The sequence below is a fragment of the Aspergillus welwitschiae genome (assembly GCF_003344945.1).
Source record: "Aspergillus welwitschiae strain CBS 139.54b unplaced genomic scaffold BDQ94scaffold_26, whole genome shotgun sequence".
Classification (NCBI taxonomy): Eukaryota; Fungi; Ascomycota; class Eurotiomycetes; order Eurotiales; family Aspergillaceae; genus Aspergillus; species Aspergillus welwitschiae.
In genome coordinates, this window is record NW_020798720.1 from 148,061 (window position 1) to 172,289 (window position 24,229).

Here is a 24,229-nt window from a genome sequence, read left to right on the forward strand (position 1 = left end):
TTGCTCACCACAGGGGATGGATGTGCGGCGAAATAGGGATACTTTGATGGCATTCAATATGTGCTTATTGCCCAGGGAGCTCTACTCTCTGGCACAAACAAGAGAAGGAGAGCTGGCTTCAGACATCACCTCTAGCCAAGCGGACTATCAGAACCGGTCACGATGACACATGTCTTGATGGTTTTTCTTAGCACACCTCCATTCCACAAATGTCTTTGGTTCCTAACCTTCCGGAACTGACTTACTGACCAACAAATGTGCTTGGACAAGCACACAGTTTCCTCTGTGACAGCGTTTAAAGCAGAGGCGTTGCGTGTATTGAGCTCATACGAGCTTCCATCATAGCCAAGGATCGAGGTGAGATCAACCCTCTTTTGGCCTAATAGATGCTTTTCATTAATGTCATTCGTGGCGGATGTTTTTTCCACGCGAGGGAAGTACATATGCCAGAAAGCTGAGCAGTTAAGTCTGTTCTCCATTCGGTTGCTGTTTCATCTCCGGAGAGAAATGTCGGAAATACAATAATTCAGATCCAAATGAGTTGGCATATGCAGTCTGACGTGTTCTTTTCCCATTTAGCATTGGTTGAATTTTCCGGGTTAGGCAAGGTTTGAGCTAAGATCTGCACCAGTGGTCCTGACATCGGCTCGGAAGTTTCAGCCTTATTAGATGTTGTCAATATTTCTACGTTGAGGTGGGCGTCCAGCGAATAACCACGCGGAGATCGATAAACGTGATGTATGATCAGTTGCTTCTTAACGGTTTGGGGAACACTGGAGGTGCCATTATATAGTGAGGAGAGATAGGATAAGTTAGATAACGAATTGTCAACGGAGCAAGTTCGAAGAAGTCCAGAACGGCGTTCCATTGCGGGGAAACTGGACAACTCTTAGGTCACGAGACCACCTCTCTATCTCAAGCATAACTTGTCCATAAGTCCCTTCAACTTGCGGACTTGACCCCATCCAGTGAGAGTTTATCTGAGATAGCTATGGGCTTTATCCCATCAATACTAGCTGGAAGCGTGGATTGAAGGTCGCAACAGTCAAGGAGGCGTAGAAGCAGATCAAGCAATGAGGATATCAGCATCGCTTGGAAGAACTGTACTGTCAGACACTACCAATCAGCAAGCCATTAATAGTCATTCATCATCATTCGATAACCAACCATAATTGCCCGAATCTTCATCACACGACATATCCACGACTTTTACCCACAGTTCTTTTCCCGTTGGCCTTATTTAACATCGCAGCAAACCTAGCCTCCGCTTCGATACCATTGATGCTTTCAACAAGCTTGATATAGCCTTCATCATCCAACGCAAAGAGAGCTTCCTTAACCCAAACGCGACAAGTCATAGCCTCATGGAAGCGCGTCGAATACTGGATAGGGATCTGCGACAGGCGGGTCTCCAACGGGCCGTGCAGTGCGGGGTGCAGATCTCCCACCTTCAACGCCAAAAGGTATCGCCTGGAAGTGATGACCTTTTGGTCCGACTTGACTTCATAACTGTAAACATTCGGATTTGGGAAGTTGATGAGATTAAAAATGGTGCCGTCAGTCGGAGATTTGGCAAGGTAGAGACCCCAGTGAAACGTCGAGCTGGACTCTCGATCTGCTAGGAGGAGGTAGAGACCGTTGGGCTCTAACTGCAGGGCCATGTGGTGATACTCGTGGAACGTTTTCAAAGGATGTATAGGGTTCTCGAATCCTTGGATGCGACCCAGTAGCAGATGTATAGGCAGTGGGTACTGTACCCCTCATGTTCAGGGCGTTCTTTAAGCAGCTGAGGCGGATGCTGCGCCACATTTGCAAGGATATGTGGCGGGCAAGTGAGTAAAATGTGGATGTGGTAATCCTAAGCGACAGTTGTGGGATTTTATATTTATAGCGGAAAAGCCGGCGTTAGTAGTCTCTACTAAAGATTATCGACTCGGGTCTAAGTACATAGCGTGTCCGAGGTTACGTCGTCAATGGATTAGCTTCACTCAAGTCCAGGTCCTCTTTAACAGCTAAAGAGAAGAATGTAACTGAACATCACATGATGACAGGAAGATAGCTTACAATGAAAACTCAAGCACATCCAGCGCGGCACTTGCCAGCGACGTATCACTGCATCTTAAAAAGGAAGATGATGACCGACCCCCTGCCTGGCTACTGTTATGCCAAGACCCTTCAGACCGTGCGGGTTTGATTTCACACTAAGCCAATCTGTGAACCCCTATTCCGCTTCGCGCAGAGATTGGATGTGACTAGGTTTGGGCAGACATTAGCGGGGGCACGAATGTATTCCAGACTGTCGTTATTGAGAAAGTGCGCGACTATGCGGTCGGTTACGAGGATGAGTTGCCGCAAGGCAATAGTGTGGCAGTCGTTGCACTATGCTAGATGGCAGTACTGGCTGAGTGGCTCTGGCTTCGACATCCGCCATCCGAGCTGGTCCCAGAAACATTATATAAACCACTTATTTATCCTCATTACAGGTTTCGACATGAGCTGATTTGACGACCCTCTTTTTCCGTATGCATATCACGACGAAGCTAACGTCAACGACTGATACGCCGCCAGTCCCCTGGTTCTGAGCAAGACCTCGACTATTTCAATAAGCGATGCTTGCAAAGCTTATATATCCTTATCTGTGGCTCGGTTCTTGTTTCTGTTCAGCTGCGACAGAGGGCTGAAGATCATTGCAGGCCATTACCGGAACCTGACATAGCCAGCCAATGACTCGAACCACCAGATGCATCCGGGCTGAAGAATATAATCTTCCTTTTGGATGAAGTTTTGATGGAAGTTACAGACCAAACCAGAGTAAGATAACAGTAAAGGAGGCGATTCAATCCTATCGTGGCGACGTCCCGAACATCCGAGCTTCCGAGCCTGCGGTGAACCGTGCTTCCCATTCCAGAAGAAAATTGAACTAACGTTATTTTAGTATTATCGGGAAACTGTCCTCACGTTTTATAAATAGAATAGCGGGATGGGGCCACGTGTGTGTCTGTTTGTCAGCTCTTGAATTACCCGTGATCATCACGCTTCCGAATGGACATGCCGCGAACAATGCGGTAACCATCCAAGCGAGGGGCATGCGAAAGAGGTGCCTGCACCTGTCCAACCGTCCAGTTCTCTGAGCCTTACTACTTCCACAATGCCTAATGTGGACTGCTTGGATGATTCATTGTACGCCTCGGGTGGGAAGGGTTCCATGCGGTATCTCTTCCTTCATGGAGGTCATTCCCAATTACCCCTTGGTGACAATGTCTCGGTGGAGGCCAAGGTTCTGGTACAAAATACTCACGGAGAGATGTAAGCCGAGCATTTTGTATCTCGAAAATATTTTATTCTTATATTAGACATGTCTGTGGGCCTGAATACTGATGCCTTGTTAGTATTTTCGACGACAGCCCAGATCAACCCACCTCACAGTACCAGTTCCTTAATCGCAGCTTGAAATCCGTCAATGGAAAGGAAGATGCGTACATACCAAAGCAGGTCTTCGTCGAGAAGATGTTGATCAATGTTTCTATCCCCACATTACTGCTCGCTGAGATTCCACGGTAGTACTCCATTCCAACACTGAAATCCCCGTCGGAAAGAGTATAACTGACAAATTACAGGGATCAGGCAGAGATGTCAAGCGGTGAAGATGTATCTTATGTGTACGTTCACCTAACTCTCCTGGCTCTTCCATCCACCATCGTGTCTATATGTACTGTCGAGTCTACTATTATTTCCCGTCTCTAATTCCGTGCAATTAGCACCCTACTGATTCTCGGCCGAACCGGTGTCGACCAAGCGTCCTTTCAAGACTATGAATACCTCAAATCCATGCTCCATCTATTCGTTCCCCGATTTGGACGGGCCATATCCCGCATGAGCGACGCGTACCTCCCCGGGGACGCACTCAATTTGTCACGTGAGGTTGCCAGTTTGATGATGGTTCCGTCTGCAGATACCAATAATCTCCGCACGTTCCTGGGCATGTATGCGAAGCGTTACATGATTAAATCGTCTAATGAGGTAGAGGTACTGGAGCGGTGTTTGTTGCATATGTTAAAGATGCCTTTCGAGCTGAGCTCGGCAATACGGTATGGACTTATTTTACACTGAGCTTGTCACTTCAGCGTGCTGGTGGGGTTAGTGGTATTTTGATACATGGCCACTACTTCGAATGTATTTCATGGAAATATGATACAGCGCAGAGCGTTGTTCTCTTTCCTTTTTGGTTCTGAATGGTATGTTATGTGTCGGGATATACTTAGGTGTTATAGTCGCTGTTATTACACTAACTGCTGCTATACTAGTACTTATGCATATGAAAAAGTTATACTATATAGTGTGTTACAAAAGGAAGCAATATTATCATATCGCAGCTCGATCAAAAGTATACCCAGATGTTTTACTATTCAAGACCTTCCCAGCCATAAATACGTTCGGGATCCCACAACGTGTGTAAAGCGAACGGAATATCTGTGGATACGATGACTTCGAGGCGTAAGATAAGATACCAGCTCCGAAGCAGGCTCTTCGACTGCAGCGGCAACGAATTTAATGGAGACCTGCGATTCTCACTTCCTCGGTCTTCTTTTCCAGCCAGTCTGGTACTTTGCTTCATGTAGACGTGGAAATACATGGGCTTCCGTGTTGAACACCACATCGGTCAATGGGAGAAAGTCATTTGGTGAGAAGAGAAGATAGAGATATTTCAAGGTTTCGGCCTGGTAGATGTCAGCTTCTACTACGCATGCCCGTGATAGTTCTTAGCATACCAGCCAGAAGCTTTCCATATTATCCCGTCGTTTTGGTGGAGCTATTGTGACATCACTTAGAGATGTGTATCCTTCCCCGTCTTTAACTCGCGTGTGCCTTTGAAATGCCTTGAAAATCTCCCATCCCCATTGTCGATATATCGGGTCTTTCGTGACACGGTACATTAGGAAGAGGCTTTCCACAGTCTCCGGACGTTGCAAGTTATCGGCATCTATCAGTCGGATGTTAATGTCCTTGATCCAGGACTTTAAGTCGTCTCTGCTTGAGGCTCGAGGCGCATTGGTAGATGGTTCAAGGTTGGCATCTTCTGCCTCAAACCACACAATTTCCGGAGCCAGCCCAGTCTCCGTTACTGCGTACTGTGCCCAGCATGTCTTTGTCAGCTCCCTTGCCAGACGCATCTGCTCCTCCTTTTGAGCGTTCCAGCGTCCCGTTCTGCGGGCCTCCGCTTCCGTCAGTCCTTCCGTAGCCCCAATGGCAATGGATCCTGGTAGGAAGCAAACAAGATGGTCCATCTTTGGGGAAAGGCGGCTACCAACGCCGCCTGGAAGTTCAGCAATGTATTGGAGGTTTGAGTACTTGGTGGAGGTAACAAGATTCTTCTGAATCCCGGTCAGCGCCTCTTCCCACATCTCCCCGTAGATTGATTCGTTAGTCTGTAAGTATTGCTTCACCAAGTATTCTGTAGCTATATGAGCCAAGATCTACGATATGAATTGGCCATGCAGACATACCATAGTACGAATCCCCACGACTTCCGAGACGGATGGTTTTATGCCGAAACCTCCCAGTGTCCGGGTGCACATATATGGGGACAAGACCATCTTTCGCGCCGTTGCAATCCAACACTTCCATCACCCTTTCAGCTTTATGCCAATGAATATCATCACCTGTGATAACGGATAGATACTTCATCTCCAACTGCACGGTAGCTGCTTCAGCCGTAGATGAAGCTCCGCCATCAGCATGCGAGCGGATACCTTCACGTTTTGCTAGGTTGACGCTAGCATAAGGAATCCCTGACCCTGAATCATATGCTGTCAGCAGTCTGTCTGCTAGGTCCACTGCTTTGGACAGGTAAATATGGTCCCGCTCGGAGGAAGCGTCTGGGAGCTGAGTGGATAGGTAATGCGCCGACAGCAGCCCTCCGAGCATACGTATCGTGGTCTCGAATGTGTTCACGTCTTGGTCTTGATCATATGTCAAATTTTTCTCAAGCCATTGTCGGGCATCTGATAAGCGGGTTGTGAGATTCATGATCATAAGAGTGTCTAAGCTGTCTACTATTATCCATCCCAAGCCATTGGGGCTCATTTGAGAGCCCCTTTTAGATAACGGATGGAATCGGTCTTGTCCTGCTCGAAGGATTATTTGGATGTCATTCTAGATCGCTGCGATGTCACTCAGCACTCACCCCAGGCATACTTTGCATATGCATCCCAGCTAGTAATGAAGGCTGTTCGAACCTCCTCTCTGTGTTTTACCCAATAGGTGTCGTTGTGAACTGAAGGAGAAGGTTCTAATAGAGTATCGAAGTTCAAGAGGTGGAAGCACCAGCCCACGATTAAGGCCAATATAGCAATAAGAATTGCTGGGAGACTTGGGTGGGATGCAAACCAATGGCGCCAAGTGCCGGCTCTCGGGCTTGTCCTATACGGTCGGCGCTTATGCCCGCGACTGCCTGTGTCACTACCAGCCATGTAATCAGTAGGGATGAGGGTCGCGAGCTGAAAACGGATCAAAGTCAGCGAAAAATGTTTTGGTATTTCATCGAAAAAAATTAAATCACCTTCAAATCCCCTTTGCAGCGAGTATTGAAGATGCGGCGCGCACCTACACGTGCCGGCGACTACAGGACCGCTCTGATTTGCGAGCAGCCGCTATAATCCCCACTACATTTCCCCAACAGCTCGGTCCTCTTCTTTGCGAAGACATGCGAAGCTGATGCTGCTGTTTTGTGGGACTGAGTCTCATGTTGGTCTACACCGAAAAGCTTTCGGTGCACATAATTAAAGTAACAGAGTCTCGCCGCAGTGCCCCCAGCTCGAGAGCTCTTTCAGGTTGTAGCATGTCTGGGCATGAGATAAGAGATAAAAGGAGCTCCAAGTTCTATTATAATGATCTGCCCCTTCGCTGAGCTTTACCAAGATCACAGAGTTACTTCTATCGTCGTATAATAAGCTTTGAATTCCATGTCTGCTATGGATACCACTTGAGCCTTACCCACTGCAAAGGCAGCGACTGTATAGGAAAGTGTAGGATGAGACAGCAAGGAGGAGAGAGCAAAGGGTAGCTAGGTTTCACATAATGGCCCTCAAAGTGGGTGCTCTACATCAGGCGATCAGGCGAGACCAACAAATGAGACTGTTGTATTGGTGAGAAGGTGCCATATGCGTCTGCTAAGCCTGTAGATCACTGTCCATCATATGTGAATACGGACAACACAGGTAGGCAGAGAAATTAGAAGGGAAGGTGTCCGCAAGTCGGAAGTTCCGAACCGCGATGATTAGTATTGAGGGCGCGATAAGGCCATTGGAAGCGGCGCTCGGCCCTGAGGCACAATCCACATGAGAGTAAGCGCCCATGTGTGTTGTTCCTGCGGGATTATCTACCCTCGGGTAAGAGACAAAGTGGATGAGATGCAGGTGCTTACTTCCTGAGAGAGCGCCTTATCCGGCACGGCCCTCGACAATCCTCCATTGCACCCCTCAGCCACTCAGTGATCGGCATTACTCGCTCACCCGACCCCAGCGCATCATTGTCCAGGCCCGAGAAACTAAATATAAGACCGACAGGGGTCTAATGGGCCGTCAACGAGGGGTAATCGCACGATATCACACAAAGTGAGACATGCGATATGCAACCTCAATGCACCACCCATGTCCAAGCCACGATTCATATGCCCGTTTGCTACGGATTCAACCGCCGGCGAATATATCATACGCACATGGTGCTGGTAACGGTTTCAGATGCTCCCGACTATTGTGATCGAACGTGAGCTGAAACAATTAGTTCCAGCCTGCTGGGTATGCCTTGTAGGCGCCGTCGCATACCCGGCTAGTAAGTCAGCGGGCGTCGAACTCCCAGTGAAGCAATTGTGATCGGCGGTTCGTTTCGGCCGGTGCTATTTGCCAGGTGGGGGAGTTCTCCTGCCGCTATCATGGTTCTCTCCACGCACTCCTTTGGTTTCCACGCACCTACAGGTCGCCTCAACTTCTAGTTCCAGGTCTCCCATTTCGTCCCAGTATAATGATCTCTAAGTGAGCGAATAGTAGTACTTTGCCCCGTGAGTGAGTTGAATATGTTGATCAACTACACAGCGCTAACAGTGCATTACATAACTGGAGTTATCTGAAATTTATTTCCCCGTGTCTGTCTTTTTGGGGACCCTGCATGAAAACCTCAATTCTGATAAGTTGCACTGTGCCCATTTGTGAGAATGTAGTATTCTGAATGTTTCTTTTGCCGATTATAATAAACACTCGCTGGAGTGTCCCTGGCCCATGTTCATCTCCACGTAGCGTTTCTGCAAGTAAAACGGCCTAGCGACTTAACACAAAGCTTGACGAGGATCAGTAACGCAAGATTATATGCAGCTATATTACTAATGGAGCTGGGGGTAAATAAGAGTTTTCTTGATATTAATAACCACTGTTTAAATGAATACACTGTGAAGCACTTGTTTGGTAGTTCCAGAAGTACTGCCAGCATGTGTCTTCTGCGCTATTGAGGTAAATAAGAGATGGAGGTATAAAATGGTCTCCAATGAGGATAGTATATACAGTGTACCTGAAACAAGAGCGTCAAATCATGATTATAAACAGCATTTAAATGCCCTGCAACCCCGCAATGTGTTAAACAGACAGAAATGCTTCTAGAACAACTCAACAGACCAGCCGATGAAACAAGAACTGGGGGTATATAGTATTCGCCGATCCACCGCCCTCTAAGCAACAAGTTCATGGATATTTGTATGATTTCCGCCGCCAGGACTCGTAGCCAACTCCGCCGGAGCCATCTGTCTGAATTTCCCTGTATTAACGAGCTCGCCTCCATAATAATATGGATACTGGGCATCCACAATAGGTGCTTGCTTTCTCCTCATTTTGTAGTGCCGCAAGATCAGGAAAACGATACCAATAATGAGACTGAGGGCACCAACGCCCACTCCCACCCCAATTCCAACTTCAGCACCGCTAGTTAAACCACTGGAGCTGTTATTCGTCGCAGAGGAGCTTGTGGAGGTAGCCGGAACAGTCGAAGATGCGACAGAAGTTGTTGAGGCGGGTTCGGCGACCGTGGTAGTTGGCGTAGTGGAGGTCGAGGATGTTGCCGAGGCCGTAACGAAAAGACTGGAATCAGAAGACTGCAGCTCTATCTTGATGGGTTGAGCCCACATTGTGATGGGCCCGGTGACTTGTGTACTTATATCGCTTTGTCGAACAGTCACTATTGTCGAACTTGTTGATGGAAACATGCTATAACAGCCGGCAAATGTCGCAAGCCCCCATTCTTGAGGCGTTGTGAAACTGACCCAATCGAAGTTTCTAGAGAGTACAAATCAGCTGCCAGTGGCTCTAAGGTCTACTAAGGACTTTTAACACGTTAGAACTTACGAAAGGCAGCAAAATGCAGTCGTTGTAGACTGTGCTATAACCATATCTGCGGATGTGTATCCCATGGGACACCACCCAGGGCTATAAACATGAGCGGTTATGAGCTGTCTCCCAGCGTGGGAATATCCGGAAGGGAAACATGTTGGATCGGCTGCGACGCAATTTTGCATCAGCAGACCGTTTGATACTTGATTTTGGGAATATGGTTCGTAAGTCCAAGAGCTCGAGCAGTCCGCTGGCGGTGTAAAAATTGTTGTCATGGCCAATGTCGTTATGGTCTCTGTGCTACTGGAGCTGCTCGTCACAACGATTGTTGTAGTGGACGCCATGATGGAACAGCAGCAGTGTCACGATTGCTTTTCTGAATGTGGCATGTATAAAGTATCGTGATCACAGAAGGGTAGGTATCTTTGCTGCTCGCATATTCAGGGTCGTTGGAGAGGCTGGCGCCCGGATTATAGTAGGAGAAGGACTTTGGGGGCTTTGGGGTGTCTGCCTTAACGAAGGGTGGAATCTTAGCTCCGATGGGAAAAGGCGAGGAAACGGCGCGAATTCAGCCCATGGGACAATAGAAAAGCCCAATCTAGTAGGCCGTCACATATGCATCGTAGCGCCCATATCCCTGTTTGGGCAAGCGCCAATACTGTCCCGCGGGCAAATTGGAGGGGCTGAAGCGTCCAGAACGCTAAATTGTCGGTTTATCACAGCTGCCATTCACCCGCACCGGTTTGGACCCGTTGTAGTGCTAAGACCAAGCTAAAAACAGTACCCTGGTCTAGGGGTGGGCTTCGGACAGAAATGAGTGGCACTTAATTTCGCGAGAGGGGTAGAAAAACCAAGTTATGGGTGTACTCTGTATGGTGATCGATAGGCTAGCTGCATTGGTTACAGGCTGTAACTAGATAGTAAGAGCAGACGAAGCTACAACTGCAAACCGTGTCTGTTGGGACATACTGTTAGGTTGGGACGTTGTCATGACTATTTACTAACATCACGAGGAACGCTGAGGCAGTATTAAAAAAGCTTGTGGATAATGAAGGTGGATACAAATACCCCAGGTCCATACCGAGGCGATTTCAAGCATGGACTGGCGGCTATACCAGATAGAATGATTCCGATGTCGTCCCAAACCAAATAGCGTTCTTCGTCTAGGTCTCACCACAAACTTCCGTTGCAATCCGGAGCGGCAACACACTTTCATAAGAGCATAGCTGTGCTCTACATGACAATGTGCCTTTTTCCAACTTTTTTCGTCTGTAGTGGCTGTGTTTCAAGAGGTTGGGGGGCATTACTTCCAGCAAGATCGTGTTATAAAATAATCCAGACTCCGACCTTCATAGACTGTGAGGGGAAACAGAAGCCCTCTTGAGTTAGCTCTTGCTCGTTGTGAGAAAGAAGACCACAATGCACACAAACAGCGTGGCTATTCCTACGATCTACCTACGGCAGATGAAACGGATGGCTCTGCTATTGTTGGTTCTGCGGCTCCTGCCCAACCCCTCTCGGATCGAGGGATTAACTGTCTCTCGTTACTCATTTTCTCACCTAGTGTCAGGGACGGTGATAAGTACTTCAGTACTAATCAAGGACGGTGTAGTGCGAGGGGCTTGGCTAGTATCTGATAAACCTATGGGTCCCATTAAAGCCTTTAGCGAGACTGTGCCTTGTCCATGCTCCCATCAGACTGACGGTTAGTGCCCCGTCGTGCTACCCCATGTAGTGCACGTGCCTCGATCTCATGCATAGCCGTAGCACCAAGAACCGCTGGGAAATTGGAAAAGTAAATTCCCATCTATTGCTGGTGATTCTATTCCGTCTTCAGGAAATCCGCTATATTCGATATATTGTAGCTCTCATCCTTGGTATGGTGGATGATGTGCACATTGAAACACCTCCATCGCTGTAGGCCTATCCCAAGGTGCGTAGCCTCTGACGGTCACCACCCTTGCAACTACTACCACTTACCATTTAATACCGTCTCACTCATTTAAGGGGTATGCCACACACATAGAGCCTGATTGGTCAACAATGACCTAGCCGCCCGGCTAAAAATGCGCGCTACTAGTATTGCCCAACTAGGTAGGTACTTGCCGATCTCTACTAGGTGATTAGTGACTCTACTAGTATGTATAGTACGCTGGATGACCCAGTTATCTTACAGTTAGCTGTATGTTGGGTACAGTTTCCACTAATTACCCGTTTCAACTGGTGATCCGTAGTACGGAATTCTAACAGTAAGCTGAAAGCTCCTAGTAAGGCCAAGTACGCCGGCCCGGGCCCGGGGCCGTCGCGGGTTTCCCAAGTTGTCTAAGCGGCCAACTTCCCCTTTTTTTTAGCTCGGGGCTGACCGGTCGACCACCAAAAGCCCAAGCATGTCCCCGTCTGCGCTGGAGCTGCTGCGATCGCGAAGCTTAATAATTACAAGATCTTACTCTGTTGGTGCCTCTCATATTGGCCCTGTCTGAGTACTATGCAGTAGGATGTATGTGGGCAGTCTATCTTCCGATGACTGCATCCTCGGCAGCCGCCTCGAGTTTGATTGGCAATCCTTTAATTGCCCCTGGCATTGGAAACGTCGCTATCAACAGATCTCGCAGTCGATGTTAATTAAATTTCAGGAACGGTCGCCGCAGTGTTACATGGCACCATGGAGTCGACCCGCTGGTTCCCGAGAATGGGCAAGCTGGTTGACAGCTTAGGGGTGGCTATAGGTATATGCGGCGCAGCCACCGTCCACCGATTAACTGAACGCAATTTTGGGGGGAACAGTTACCTCCCGCTTCCTCTTTCCCACTCCTATCTTCAACCTTCCAACCTTATCTGAAAGCCTTATGTTAATCTGTGGCTTTGTATTGAGAATGAAAGGATATAAACCCAATATGAGCATCACAGCTGTCCCAAACGGTGAGTTGTGAGGTGATTAATGTTAAGCTACCAAAATACGTAACCTTAGGCTACTTTGCTTTTAGTACTACTCGGCAAACTATCGTTCAGTTGTCGAGAACTTTTTTTTTCTGGGCTGGCCTGTCAAATAACCAGGCACCAAACTTAGCGCGCTGGATCAGGCCCTATCCGACACCCGTTTAGCGCGATCATCAGCCTCCCGCTGACCGTCCCGATTCCTGTAAATTTCCCATTCGTGCACATGATTCTGCGGACAGTACTTAGTAAGGCTTACAGATTTGTCGACCTCGGTGGTGTTCCGGTTGTTCTTCGGTTAGCCAATGCACGAAGGACGGTTCTGTGTATTGGAATGGAGACCCTTTACACTTAGTGAACAGTAGACCGTGGCGCTACTTTCGCAGACAGCCCCACAGCCTCTACTCCGCGCTACGTCAGAAGCTCTCATTTGATACTAGGTAATCCCTACTGTGGACACATAGCAGACCCCTGCACGGCCCTCTCAGCTGGCTCGATAAGGCCCTACCATTCGTGCGCTTTTGTGGTGCAGCCAACATCGTTAGGCTCAGCCGCTGTCTAGTGTGCGGCCTAGTAGCTATCCGAGGAGGCCGGTTCCCCTCCACAAGGCGCCTCTAACCTGAAAATGGTGTCCGCACCCCACTGGTGCCTATCAAAAGCGCCTTGTAAATCCTTTCCCTATCCATGACGGCCATTGGTTAGCTGCAGGCCCGGCGCTGTTCTTTTGCAGTCAATCAGTGGCCAGGACCACATGTACCCGTGCTATCCGCTGGAGCCGTCATTGTCCACCTTACGGGTGGTGCAGGGTAAGCGTTCCCTAAGCGTTCCCTGCGAACCGGTCTGGATTTATGAAAGCTCTCTCCTCCCCGCACTGCGCGCCGTGCTTTCACTCATGTCCTACCACCTCCCACCCCAGGAAATGGGACAAGAATGAAAGACTTCAGAATGCAGAAAGGATATCTCCCCAGTGGCCGGGGCCAGCGATTCCGATGCAAGCCTCTTTTCCATGTGGCGTTAGCCTTGTTTGTGATTGTCGGGCTGCTCAAGACATTCTCACAATTCCGTGAGTCTCTCTCACTCACCTACGCGTTACCCTGCATTTTGATTGAAACTGACCTAAAGGAGAAGGGCCCCATGAGACCCAAATATCCGAACCTCAACCTCAAGCCATAATTCGCAAGGTGACCATGGTCTATGGCAATAAGACCTCGTACTACAGAGGCCTTAAAACGCACGAAGAGCATGCTAAGAAGTTCGGGTACCCCATGACTGTGCTGCGCAAACCCATCCTTGGGGGTTACTGGAGCAAGCCTGCCATTCTTTTATCGACTTTGGTTGAGGAATTGCAAAAGCCAGAAGCGGAACGGGTACAATGGCTGTTGTGAGTTTATTACAGCATAACTAAACGCCAATCATTCCTGTGATGAACTAACACATGTACCACAGTTGGGTCGATGGTGACACGGCCGTTATGAACCCTAATATTCCTCTCGAAATCTTCCTCCCACCAGAACGGTATACCGACACTCATCTCCTCATGGCGAAAGATTGGAACGGCATAAACAATGGGGTTTTCTTCATGCGCGTCAACCAATGGGCCGTCGAGCTTCTCTCTGCCACACTCTCCTACCCAGTCGTACATCCCGAAGTTGGCCTCTTCTGGGCAGACCAGTCCGCCATGGAGAATGTGATCAACGAGAATGATTATTTCTCTCGATCCATCGCCTTCTGCCCACTGCGATGGTTTAATGCCTACCCACGAAACGCCGATGCGATTGACCTCAACCCCGACCGACCAGTAGAATTCCAATTACACCATGGGGATTTCCTCGTCCATTTTCCAGGAGCCCCTAAGGATCGGTTCGACGAGATTATGGACCCCTACCTCACGATAGCCGAATCGCATAGCCCCGACTGGGAGCTACCCCTCGATAAGACGTCATACTACAAGGAGATAGCAGACTACTGGCAGGATAAGTACGCGGAATTGTTTGGGCAGAAGCTCGAGTTTTCGTCGGATACTGACGACTCTTAGTTGAAATCTGGAAAGGGCAGGCCCTTCCCCAAACACGTCAAATCAAGTTACCCCCTGTATATAACGGTTGCAGTTTTTGATTTCCCCGATACGATTGTTTCTCAGTGAGTGCAGGTACACTCATTGACAGAAGATTTGCTTTTGTCTGAGGCAACGAACGATCAACGATCTTTGTATGATTATGCATAGTCGTGACTGGTGGTGCATCTTGTCTTTGCGCATAGATATAATCAAAGAATACCAGATACCCTGTGTTGCCAATGAGCGCTGATATTTTTCACATGGTCGCACTACCATCTTACCATTACCATCTATTCCAGCAACCCCCAACTAACCGAGCTGCTTTAGAGATGCATAAGCATCAAGAAAATGCGTAGAATAATGCTAAGCTCCGAGGACGGCAGCGACCCCTACTAAAAGCAAGCCACTAAGAAACTAGAATCACTTGGCTGGGACGAGACTCAACACTATGTCTGCATCACAGTTTGGTATTAATAGGATTTGGCACGGAAACCATCCGACTGAGCTCTGAGTAGGCGTGTGTATAAGCGCCAATAAGCACTGAACAATTGCAATGCCCCCTCCTCCATTCCGGGCCAGCTAAAGAGCATTCGAAACTGCCTAATAGTTGTCTAGACTGCGTACTGACCTCTAAACATTGACGTTTCCCACAGAGCTGGTTCTCTAGCTTTCTCGTAGAGAGCCAGGCACATCAGCGACATTGTTGTACAAGGGCGAGAAACTAGCCAATCAACTTCAACTTGGCATTATGTGTAGAATCCGTATTGCCAACACTGGTTCTATGTGAAGGGGATCTTGTGATCTTCGAAGTTTCGAAAAATGTATCTTTTTGTTTCTCTGCCGATATGCTGTTTTGGTGCTAGTGCTTGTTTCGTTCTTACCCCATGTTTTTGAGTTGGTGGGTGATTCCTTTGCGGAGATAAGCTTTCTCTCATGTCTTGCCGGATTGGGTTTGGGATTCTTTCGCCTGTACGAGATTTGGGGAGTGAAGGTTTCGGGGTGGGCTGTGGTGAGGGGAAATGTGTTGTGCCCTGTGATTCTGAGAGGTAATGGGAATAGGGTGCTCTGTCTGGCTCATTTTATATATAGTAGTGTATAGTACTCCCGATTTTCAGGGCCATCAGAAGTTGCATAAATTTTCGTATCGGCTTTCAAAGAATTTTCATATTCCAGGAACAATGATTGCTTCTAACAACAAGCCTTCTTTCGCACGCTTCAATGCTACCGCTACCTCTACTGATGTTCTCGTCGAGACAATCCGTCGAGACGGGGGAGTGATCGTAGAGAGCCTCATCACCCGCGATGCAGCCGAGCAAATCAAACAAGATCTGCGGCCACACTTCGACAAAGATACACCAGACAAGTATGGTCTGTTCCCTCCGACAACCCAGCGTGCTACCGGTCTGCTAGGCATCTCGGATGCCTGCATCGAATTGGCATGTAATCCAACCTATATCAGCATCGCCAATGCACTTGTCTCGTCCAGTTATTCCTTCTGGAGGGGTGATCATAAGGTGACGGTGTCTGGGAAGCCGATCATCTCTAGCACGGCTGGGTTCCGAGTGACACCGGGAAGCAAACAGCAGGTGCTTCACCGTGACGATAAGTAGGCCTGACGGGCCCTTTGCCAATTTTAGTAGGCTGATAGAAAAGCAGTGACTATCACCCACACGATGCGCAACTGCCCGTGATGATTGGCTGTGTGACTGCATTGACGAAGACAAACAAGGAAAATGGAGCGACCGTTGCCATTCCGGGTTCACATCTCTGGGGCCCGGAACGGCGACCATTAGATGAGGAGGCCATTCCTGCAGAATTGGAACCCGGTGATGCGTTTATCTTCTTGGGGAATCTGTATCATGCTGGTGGTGCAAATGTCACAGAGTATGTTGCTCCCTTCTTCATTTCAATGTTGCATTTTGGTGACCATCTTTGCGTTCAGAAACGATTATCGCGAAACGGTGGGAATTTTCCTCTGCAAACCAACACTACGTCCAGCCGAGAACCAGTTCTTGGTAGTTCCCTTAGAGCGAGTGAAGAAGATGAAGCCTCAGGCCCAAAGACTTCTAGGGTACGGGGTCTGCGAGCCAGGGGTTGGATTCATGTATTATCAGGATCCAATGAGGGCGTTGTTCGGCGTAGAGGATGAAGAAACTGTTGATATGTGATGGCGTGACATGGCATGAGCTGCATGAAGCCACCTGCGGATGAGATCCGTTTTGTGATAGATAACGGAGGATATTCTCCAAGATCATTCCATCTCAGAACACAAGAAAATGACCCAGCTGTTGCTTGGAATCTCGACCATACTGTATCCACTTCCCGGTGCCATGATGCTTCGAGCTTGACCAGAATGCACGCAGGAAATCTAGCGCCCTGTGATTGCACCACAACCCAGTCGTGACAAGTAGTTTGAGGAGAATCTGTTGAACTATCTGTTGCTTACCCTCATCTCCCCAGCACTCTGTACCAGCAATAAAAAGGGGGAAAAAGAGGTCCTGGGCGAACGCATCACTGGAAGCCAAAGCAACCTTTTGAATTCTATCAAGGAGGATGGGTAAAGTGGAGGAGACGGTTCTCATCATTGAGGTCGGAGATGCAAACGCCTGATGGAGATATATAAGAGTTGCGTAATAATGGGTGTCTATGAGGGCTTCAAAGCCGTCTCGCGTAGTCTTCCCCTGGGCCAACAGACATGTGATATCCGACATACTCATTTGTGCGGAGGCTTGCTCTAGCTTTGCTTGCCAGATGTTGAAGTCAACATCAGGTGGCTGTCGGCCTTCATTGAGATACCCATAATGATGTCTTTCCATGGAAGTGATGTCATTGATCAGGTCTGTAAACGTCCATGGCTGAAACTCAATTGCGGTAGTCGCTACTTTACTGCTGCTTGAGAACGAGAAGACATTGTTGAATACCTCAACGTCCCTGATCTCTTTGATCGCAAATTGTGTCATGGGATCGAGAGACTCGTTCCGAGCGCACACTCCGTACCTGCTTACGATCGACCGACATGCATGTAGATGAGTAGTCCAATCGGTCGAATCGCGAGTCACCAATTCCGCATGGCAAAGTGTAATCGCAGCAATGAGAATTCTAGTCAGACATAGCTGGTCAGGTGGCTTCACGGCATGGCAGTCTAGTTGGCGCTGGATCTCTTGGTTTAGGCTGCGTAAGGCAATATCTCTTAGGCTATAGTTGACCTGTTTCATACGTAATGCAATGGTACCAGTAGATGTGGCTGCTAAGTGAGCGGCAGCGAGGTTCAGTATAGACAGGCGGACACTTATAGACCCCTGTGCCAGAGGTAGCACGATCTTCCTCCAAGGATTCTTGTGACTGTCGATCCACGAGAATATGCTTACAACATGGCAGCTAAAATGATTGATCAGCCGTTCACCTAGTACTGTCGATGACTGGCGACGACTGAGACCGTCATCGGTCAGCGGGTTAGGGATCGGCGGACTGGCCTCCACAACAAAAGTATGGATGATAGCAGTACCATGTCTAACGATGTATCCTTTCGTTTCTCGATCTTGCGGATGACTGAGTCCAGATCGAGATGAGATCTGGTTCCCCCGACGTGCCATAGAATGGTTCCAGTTCAATTGAACTGCGTCGAACCCAGGACAACAGTGCCCCCGAATAGTGCATTTGCGGCACTGTGGGATAGTCCGATCACATTTTATGCGTCTTTTAGTGCATAAACGGCAGTCTGAAGTGTCAGCAGGTTTTGCAGTGAGTTGTGATCGAGATTCTCCGTACCTCGGGTTGCAATTTTCCGATCGGCGGGGAGAAAGTCATTCCGGACATTCTTCATGGTGTAGGCCAGTTAGGGGAGTATATCCCCGCGGCAAGCATGAATAGAACTAGTCCTAAGGATTAGCTGGTATTTGGGGGCCTCAGCGACTGGCGTTGTGGCATGCAACTGCGAGATGGGTTTCTATCGTTGCCATGTTCGGGGGTGGATGAACGGATAACAAAGTTGATAGCATCAAACGGGATGGTTATCGCTGAGTGGGTCACATGATCTCCACAGTTCAGCACAACGGGCATTATTTCCTGTTACGATGGCATGTCTATGAATTCGAAAACGTAAAATGTCCAGTTCGAGAGCCCGCAAGATCAGATTTCAATGCTGGTCATTGTAATTATGGGCAGATTGGGATGAGCGAGTAATTCTTGATATTACTCTTTTTTCCTGTTTCAGTAGGTCCCGGCGAGACTGCGGCCAATGCCGCCAACAGTCGATTACCATATTAGGCAAGTTCCGGCGGCTATACTTACGACCATAAGGTGAACCAGCTCCTGTATGCTGGACATCAGAAGGCATAAATAGAGCACATTCCTCCCCAATACTCTTGTAATCTCACAGGAAAGATCCTAGAGCATACAACTTCTCAGGTACTTGATCATCACAAGAAAAAGCTACCATGAGTTCCGTCCAAATTGCAGTTGTCGGCCTTGGCCGGATGGTAAACATCTATTTCATTCACAAAGACTTGTGCCACAGTGCTAATATGCTTTCAGGGCAAGCGTCATTTACATACCTTGCTTTACCGTGTTCCGCGAGCCAAGGTCGTGGCAGTCTGCAGTACTGATGCTAGCGAGATTGAATGGGCCACAAGCAACCAGGAGTACAACGACTTTGGCATCACCGTCTATGACAACTACGATAACATGCTGGCTCATCCTGGACTTCAGGCAGTTTGGATTTCGAGCAGCACTGACGTCCATGCGAGCCAATCCCTGGCGGCTATCGACAAGGACCTGCATGTCCTTTGCGAAAAGCCACTGAGTACCGACTTGGCAGAGGTCTGCTACCCTTTTCAATACATCTGACATTATAGATGCTAATAGCTCGTCACTAGGCCCAATCAGTGGTTGACGCAGCGAGAGCCAAGCCTTCGCTCAAAGTGATGGCCGGTTTCTCGCGCAGGTTCGATGCCTCCTACCGGGACGCGAGCCAGAAGATCTTCGATCAAAAGGCCATTGGATCGCCGTTTTTGGTGCGGTCGAACACCTGCGACCTGAAGGATGAGACGGGCTTCTTTGTCCGATACGCGTCCCGCAATGGTGGTATCTTTGTCGACTGTGCCATTCACGATATTGACTTGTCGCTCTGGTTCTTGGATAACCCGACGCCCAAAGCTTGCTGGGCAGCTGGAACGCTGCAGCATCACCCAGAGCTGAAGGACCTGGCGGATGTGGACAATGCAGTCGGTGTTATAGAGTTCTGGGGCGGGAAGATTGCATACTTCTACTGCTCACGGACTCAGGCACATGGACATGATGTCTGTACCGAGATCACCGGAACCGAGGGTAAGATAATGGTCAACGTTATTCCCCGACAGAACAACATTGTCCTTGCCGATAAACTGGGTATGCGACACGAGGTGCAGCCGGAATACTGGGAAAGATTCGAGAATGCATTTGCCGTCGAAGCCAACGAGTTTGTGACTGCGGTGCTGAAAGACACCGAAGTTCCGCTGCCGCTAGAGCGAGGAATTATGGTGATGAAGATCGGACAAGCTTTGCAAAGTGCTCTGCTGTCTGGGGAAGTGGTGCGCTTTAACGAGAATGGCGAGCGGCTGAACTGCAATGATTCACATTAGATTGAAGTTAGTAGAATTTAATCGAAATAAAACATATTCCTTGATGACAATGTTCTCCTGGGACGGATTCAAGGGATGCGGGGATGTGGGGGACTTCCCCTCAAGGTGGCTTTTGGCCCAAAAGAGTAGGCTCCGCCGTCCAGTTGCCGTTACCGCCAATTGCTTCACTTCCCAACAATGCCGCCATCATCACAATCTACACTGGCACGGACACCTTGCTCTAACTGTCGCGGTAAGACCCTCAGAGTATAATTCATCTTCTGGAGATATCGTCTAGTGCTAATTGATCCCAGAGAAACACGTGAGATGTCAGTCTGCTCCTCCCGAATCCCGAATGTCACTAATGTTTGCTTGACTCAAGTACAGGTGACAAACAGCAACCGACGTGCACACGATGTAAAGACAAAGGCTTAGTCTGTAGACCAGTGCAGAAAAAGTCAGTCTTTCGCCAAGGGTCGACGGCTAGGCTTGATGGGAATTTCTCGAAGGATCAATCTTGGATGAGCAGCCAGCCGAAGAAATGGAAGCTATTCTCAGGAGACTCTTCACTCCCAGAGTTCCTGGATGTGGCTCAGAGTTCAACACCATACCAGGAGCCTACAGAGCAATGGGAAACGCCAACCTCCGGCAAAAATGATGGTCCTGTATGTGCCCAACGTGAGGATCAGACTTCCCCCTTTGATCCTTCACGGAATGGCTTTCGCACCTTCGTTTTGGAGGACACGACCAACGTCAACAGACTGTCTAATGTTGCACGCGAGTGGGAATCTGTGAACAACTCTGAACGCAATTGCTTGATCAATGGAATGCCACGGTCGAGGATACCAGTTCAGACAGATGACGCTTCATCTACTCTTGAGCCCGGGCAGACCAGCGTGCAGGAGGCTTGTCTTCTACGCCATTTCATCGAGGAAATATCGCCATGGGTAAGCCACCAACTACTTGTGATGCCGATTTTACTGAAATACTTTAGTTCGATCACTGCGACGACCGCCGACACTTTCAATTAGTAGTACCGCGTCGAGCACAATACTGCTCGATCATACGCAACGCTCTATTCGCAGTGTCTGCTCGCCACCTAGCTCGCCTCCCGCAGTACGCAACACCCCAAGGAGTTTGCTATCGTGGACAGCTTCTCCCGGTCCTGGAGAAATGCACAGCCGTAGAATACACGCTCAAATGCATTCCTGAGCTTCTCAGATTCCCTGAAATAACCGATCCCACTGAACAAGAGAATATAATGGTTGCCACAGTTATCTTACGCCAATACGAAGAGATGGAAGAGGACATAGAGGACAACAACGATACGATCGCAGACATGTCGGCGCACGATAGAGTCAACTTTCTAGCCATCACGCAGAGGATTATCGATGCCATGATCTCCCACCGGTTGGAGCAGTCTCTTGCCACTGCAGCTTATTGGATCGTTATCCGACAGGAGGTATACTACGCACTGACAAGACAACGGCCACCAAAGATGCGATTCACTCCAGAAGACTGGGGGAAGGCGTCTGCTGCAAACACTCTGGTAATGCTCGCTAGTGAAGTGACGAAGTGGCGCTGGGGGGACGGTACGCGTGAGGAATGGAGTTCGTTCCCTCCCTTACCACCGTCTATCCATCTCCTGCATCACTAACTCATTTCCCCAGACCGCCTCATGCTGCGCCACAGAAAGCTCAAACACGACTACCGTTCCGAACTAGCACCGATATTCGAGAAGAAAGCAGATAGGTCGCGTGGCGAACTATTCCCTGCAATATGGTACAGCTCCGATGAGCACGTGACTGCAGTGCAGCATCTAGAGATAGCCAATATGATCCTAACCGCTCAGAATCCATACCTTTCGTACGTCCGACATATCCTATCCCTCCGCCGATCCCCATGTACTAACATGTCAGAAACTCCACTCGAGCTGCGCATCGCAAAGCGGAAGCAGAAGTCCGCTCCATCGTGCTCAGGATATGCGGCATCGCAGTAAACCACGCCCATTGCCATCCGGCTTTAGTCACTGCCGTGATTTCTATCAGTCTCTACGGGGAGTATTTTACCGAGCCGGACGAGCGCGAGGCGCTGGTAGGTATTATCAACCAGACTCGTGAGTTGCATTCGTGGCCGATGCAGAAGTGCTATGCGCGATTGAGGCGTGGTTGGGAAGAGATAGATAATTGCAGCCCTTGAGTGGCCATCAGCAGCTTGTGTCATATTCCACAATAGATCTGTGATTTTGTAGATAGGTGTTTTGGACATCAAAGTGCTACTGAAGATGTAAGTATTACATACGAGGCAGTATGATCCGACACAGATAATAAAACTTCTGTTAAGTAGATGGTCCTCTAGCCCATGCGCCCCCTCTTCGGCGCAATCGCCTTAACGCACGACCACGAAGTCAAATAATCCGCGCTCTGCAGCGCATCCTGCAACAGAAAGTCCTGACCACTCATAATCTGCTGCTGAACGCTCTCAATATGCCCAACAGTGGACATATACTGGTCCACCGTAGCGGAGGGCGAACTCGCAGCCGAACTCGAGCCAGACCCGGATACGGAACCCTCACTCACCGTCAATTCTGGCACATTCTCTGCATCCTTCTTGATATCCGCTTTCACAAACTCCAGCAAGAGAAACGACGCCCATTTCGACTCGAACAGTCCCTCCCGATGCGGCCACTGCTGCAGCACTTCGATGGCGCGCAGCCGTACTCGGATATCGTAGCATCCGAACGAGATGAGATACAAGCTGGGTAGAATGCCCACGTCTAGTGTGAATGCTGGCCGTTCGGGGTACTTGTGTAATAGTGCTTCGACGAGATATAATGCTTCTTGGTATTCCGGGGTGTAGATGTCGAGCACGGCGGGGTTCTTGGCTAGGAGGCAGGTTTTGACTGATAATGTGAGGGTCCGGTGGAGGATGTAGATGATGTCGGAGCCGCGTTGCTCTTTTCGCGTGAGGGTGGGGTATGCGTGGGTGTAGAATGGGGTGAATAGTTCGGCGTAGTGGGTTAATTGTGAGAGGAGTTGGTATTGACGTGGAAGCAGGGCGTTGTAATCTCTTGCCACGTCGGCGGGAGATAGTGGCCAGGATTGTGATGTGAATCGGAATACTCCACTGACTAGGGGCTCGATGGCTTGACGGGCCTCGATGAGGCTTGCGAATGACTCGGTATTCTTCAGTTGCCATTGGTATTTGCCTAGTTCGTTGTCCACGCATAGAACTGGTCCGTCGACGCCGTAGTATGTCGATTGGATATCTAGCTGTACGAAGGCTGCCACTAAACATTTCTCCACGGGTGACTCGGTTTCGTCTGCTAGAGGCTTCTGGACTTTGAGCTCTCGGAGTATGCGTAGGCCGCCTTGGAGGTGGTGGCATGCTCGCTCGTATTGGCCCTGTAGGAGCTCTAGGAGCGAGTATAGAAGACAACAGAGCAACATGACCTCTCTTAAGTGGGGATCACTCGCATGCCGTCGGCTTAATATCCCGAATGAGCGTGCGGATTGTTCGAGTGCAAACTTCTGCCAGATGTTTTGTCGAGTCTGTCCTGGCAATGGCATCCCCGATACCTCGACGTCCTGGTGTACGGCGCTCAAGGCTACCGCAGCGTGGTAGACTGCCGGCTCGGAGTAACTGATTTGAAGGACGAGCTGCTTCCATAGTTCCGAGTCGAATAGTTCCAGTAATCCTGGGATTGTAAAGTGTTGGAAGTGTGAGAAGCAGCGCCGCTCGTCGGATGTTATCGTCCAGCGGAAGCCGTCCGTTACTTGGGTGAGTAGGTCGTGGGGAAAACGGTACGTATTATTTGCGGCACGGGGGAGGCGGTGGATGTCATAGGTACAAGAGCGCCCGGTTGATGTGCAGTTTTTGCATTGGTTGGGGGTTTCGTCGCATTTGATGCGGCGGGCGCTGTATGTATGCGATGGAGGATTAGCGGCAACCGCAGTCATGTGAGACCTGGATGGTAGTAACTTACCGACAGGTGCGACACCCATTTCGCGATCTTGTGCCGTCTGATCTTCTGCGCTTCGTTGGATCTGATGTGACGGGCCTTCGCGGCATGGCTGCATGATACGATATTGCGGGTTGGGAGAATGAAGAAACGAGACAATGATTTTGAAGAGAAGCGGAGGCATGTGCAGTGTGAGGGGAGCCTTGAGGCTGCTGCTGCAGGCCAAGCTGACGAACCCCAAGTTCAGGCTTGGCCAATGGTGGATCTGAGACACCAGCCGTGGCGAGTTAGTGATTGCTGCTAGTGAGTC

General features: G+C 49.2%; 10 protein-coding genes across 10 annotated transcripts; 5 read left to right on the plus strand and 5 right to left on the minus strand.

The window, feature by feature from the left end:
• Nucleotides 1-994: 994 nt before the first annotated feature.
• BDQ94DRAFT_63833 (uncharacterized protein) lies at nt 995-1,833 on the minus strand. The gene is made up of 2 exons (XM_026776228.1): nt 1,168-1,833; nt 995-1,101 (listed from the first exon to the last, which is right to left on the minus strand). Exon 1 carries the CDS (start codon nt 1,659-1,661, stop codon nt 1,188-1,190), a length of 474 nt encoding a protein of 157 aa, XP_026623999.1. The 5' UTR covers nt 1,662-1,833; the 3' UTR covers nt 995-1,101; nt 1,168-1,187.
• A 991-nt stretch (nt 1,834-2,824) lies between these two features.
• BDQ94DRAFT_63847 (uncharacterized protein) lies at nt 2,825-4,256 on the plus strand. The gene is made up of 4 exons (XM_026776229.1): nt 2,825-3,306; nt 3,390-3,557; nt 3,618-3,659; nt 3,759-4,256. Exons 1-4 carry the CDS (start codon nt 3,149-3,151, stop codon nt 4,108-4,110), a joined length of 720 nt encoding a protein of 239 aa, XP_026624000.1. The 5' UTR covers nt 2,825-3,148; the 3' UTR covers nt 4,111-4,256.
• Nucleotides 4,257-4,526: 270 nt separating this feature from the next.
• BDQ94DRAFT_63850 (glycoside hydrolase family 47 protein) lies at nt 4,527-6,530 on the minus strand. Its single transcript, XM_026776230.1, has 4 exons — nt 6,185-6,530; nt 5,505-6,125; nt 4,770-5,452; nt 4,527-4,718 (listed from the first exon to the last, which is right to left on the minus strand). Exons 1-4 carry the CDS (start codon nt 6,468-6,470, stop codon nt 4,569-4,571), a joined length of 1,740 nt encoding a protein of 579 aa, XP_026624001.1. The 5' UTR covers nt 6,471-6,530; the 3' UTR covers nt 4,527-4,568.
• Nucleotides 6,531-8,404: 1,874 nt separating this feature from the next.
• BDQ94DRAFT_147840 (uncharacterized protein) lies at nt 8,405-9,892 on the minus strand. Its single transcript, XM_026767087.1, has 2 exons — nt 9,387-9,892; nt 8,405-9,317 (listed from the first exon to the last, which is right to left on the minus strand). The coding sequence occupies exons 1-2, from the start codon at nt 9,713-9,715 to the stop codon at nt 8,717-8,719; spliced, it is 930 nt and encodes a 309-aa protein (XP_026624002.1). The 5' UTR covers nt 9,716-9,892; the 3' UTR covers nt 8,405-8,716.
• Nucleotides 9,893-13,178: 3,286 nt separating this feature from the next.
• On the plus strand, nt 13,179-14,612 carry BDQ94DRAFT_63879 (glycosyltransferase family 34 protein). The gene is made up of 4 exons (XM_026776231.1): nt 13,179-13,368; nt 13,431-13,686; nt 13,752-14,282; nt 14,341-14,612. The coding sequence occupies exons 1-4, from the start codon at nt 13,236-13,238 to the stop codon at nt 14,342-14,344; spliced, it is 924 nt and encodes a 307-aa protein (XP_026624003.1). The 5' UTR covers nt 13,179-13,235; the 3' UTR covers nt 14,345-14,612.
• A 927-nt stretch (nt 14,613-15,539) lies between these two features.
• Nucleotides 15,540-16,529, plus strand: BDQ94DRAFT_172425 (phytanoyl-CoA dioxygenase family protein; the record flags this gene model as incomplete). The annotated part of the gene is made up of 3 exons (XM_026771956.1): nt 15,540-15,967; nt 16,018-16,245; nt 16,304-16,529. 3 exons carry the CDS (start codon nt 15,540-15,542, stop codon nt 16,527-16,529), a joined length of 882 nt encoding a protein of 293 aa, XP_026624004.1.
• BDQ94DRAFT_180699 (Zn(II)2Cys6 transcription factor) lies at nt 16,502-18,327 on the minus strand. Its single transcript, XM_026773691.1, has 2 exons — nt 18,130-18,327; nt 16,502-18,079 (listed from the first exon to the last, which is right to left on the minus strand). The coding sequence occupies exons 1-2, from the start codon at nt 18,182-18,184 to the stop codon at nt 16,623-16,625; spliced, it is 1,512 nt and encodes a 503-aa protein (XP_026624005.1). The 5' UTR covers nt 18,185-18,327; the 3' UTR covers nt 16,502-16,622.
• A 415-nt stretch (nt 18,328-18,742) lies between these two features.
• BDQ94DRAFT_147845 (Gfo/Idh/MocA family protein) lies at nt 18,743-20,034 on the plus strand. Its single transcript, XM_026767088.1, has 3 exons — nt 18,743-18,839; nt 18,895-19,179; nt 19,236-20,034. The coding sequence occupies exons 1-3, from the start codon at nt 18,798-18,800 to the stop codon at nt 19,977-19,979; spliced, it is 1,071 nt and encodes a 356-aa protein (XP_026624006.1). The 5' UTR covers nt 18,743-18,797; the 3' UTR covers nt 19,980-20,034.
• A 122-nt stretch (nt 20,035-20,156) lies between these two features.
• BDQ94DRAFT_160883 (uncharacterized protein) lies at nt 20,157-22,157 on the plus strand (the record flags this gene model as incomplete). Its single annotated transcript, XM_026769275.1, has 5 exons — nt 20,157-20,211; nt 20,346-20,905; nt 20,953-21,568; nt 21,629-21,824; nt 21,878-22,157. 5 exons carry the CDS (start codon nt 20,157-20,159, stop codon nt 22,155-22,157), a joined length of 1,707 nt encoding a protein of 568 aa, XP_026624007.1.
• A 22-nt stretch (nt 22,158-22,179) lies between these two features.
• Nucleotides 22,180-24,166, minus strand: BDQ94DRAFT_63904 (Zn(II)2Cys6 transcription factor domain-containing protein). Its single transcript, XM_026776232.1, has 2 exons — nt 23,944-24,166; nt 22,180-23,876 (listed from the first exon to the last, which is right to left on the minus strand). Exons 1-2 carry the CDS (start codon nt 24,027-24,029, stop codon nt 22,313-22,315), a joined length of 1,650 nt encoding a protein of 549 aa, XP_026624008.1. The 5' UTR covers nt 24,030-24,166; the 3' UTR covers nt 22,180-22,312.
• Nucleotides 24,167-24,229: the final 63 nt, after the last annotated feature.

Coding starts and splice junctions, on each gene's coding strand:
- BDQ94DRAFT_180699 (XM_026773691.1), bottom strand. CDS start 18,184: ATGAAGAATGTCCGGAATGACTTTCTCCCCGCCGATCGGAAAATTGCA. Junction 18,080..18,129: donor TCGGAAAATTGCAACCCGAG/GTACGGAGAATC, acceptor CTGACACTTCAG/ACTGCCGTTTATGCACTAAA.
- BDQ94DRAFT_147840 (XM_026767087.1), bottom strand. CDS start 9,715: ATGGCGTCCACTACAACAATCGTTGTGACGAGCAGCTCCAGTAGCACA. Junction 9,318..9,386: donor ACTGCATTTTGCTGCCTTTC/GTAAGTTCTAAC, acceptor TGTACTCTCTAG/AAACTTCGATTGGGTCAGTT.
- BDQ94DRAFT_63879 (XM_026776231.1), top strand. CDS start 13,236: ATGAAAGACTTCAGAATGCAGAAAGGATATCTCCCCAGTGGCCGGGGC. Junction 13,369..13,430: donor CAAGACATTCTCACAATTCC/GTGAGTCTCTCT, acceptor GACCTAAAGGAG/AAGGGCCCCATGAGACCCAA. Junction 13,687..13,751: donor GAACGGGTACAATGGCTGTT/GTGAGTTTATTA, acceptor CATGTACCACAG/TTGGGTCGATGGTGACACGG.
- BDQ94DRAFT_63904 (XM_026776232.1), bottom strand. CDS start 24,029: ATGCCGCGAAGGCCCGTCACATCAGATCCAACGAAGCGCAGAAGATCA. Junction 23,877..23,943: donor AATGGGTGTCGCACCTGTCG/GTAAGTTACTAC, acceptor GCATACATACAG/CGCCCGCCGCATCAAATGCG.
- BDQ94DRAFT_63850 (XM_026776230.1), bottom strand. CDS start 6,470: ATGGCTGGTAGTGACACAGGCAGTCGCGGGCATAAGCGCCGACCGTAT. Junction 6,126..6,184: donor ATATGCAAAGTATGCCTGGG/GTGAGTGCTGAG, acceptor TCCTTCGAGCAG/GACAAGACCGATTCCATCCG. Junction 4,719..4,769: donor ATATGGAAAGCTTCTGGCTG/GTATGCTAAGAA, acceptor GACATCTACCAG/GCCGAAACCTTGAAATATCT.
- BDQ94DRAFT_63847 (XM_026776229.1), top strand. CDS start 3,149: ATGCCTAATGTGGACTGCTTGGATGATTCATTGTACGCCTCGGGTGGG. Junction 3,307..3,389: donor CAAAATACTCACGGAGAGAT/GTAAGCCGAGCA, acceptor ATGCCTTGTTAG/TATTTTCGACGACAGCCCAG. Junction 3,558..3,617: donor CTGCTCGCTGAGATTCCACG/GTAGTACTCCAT, acceptor GACAAATTACAG/GGATCAGGCAGAGATGTCAA.
- BDQ94DRAFT_63833 (XM_026776228.1), bottom strand. CDS start 1,661: ATGGCCCTGCAGTTAGAGCCCAACGGTCTCTACCTCCTCCTAGCAGAT.
- BDQ94DRAFT_147845 (XM_026767088.1), top strand. CDS start 18,798: ATGAGTTCCGTCCAAATTGCAGTTGTCGGCCTTGGCCGGATG. Junction 18,840..18,894: donor TTGTCGGCCTTGGCCGGATG/GTAAACATCTAT, acceptor ATATGCTTTCAG/GGCAAGCGTCATTTACATAC. Junction 19,180..19,235: donor TGAGTACCGACTTGGCAGAG/GTCTGCTACCCT, acceptor GCTCGTCACTAG/GCCCAATCAGTGGTTGACGC.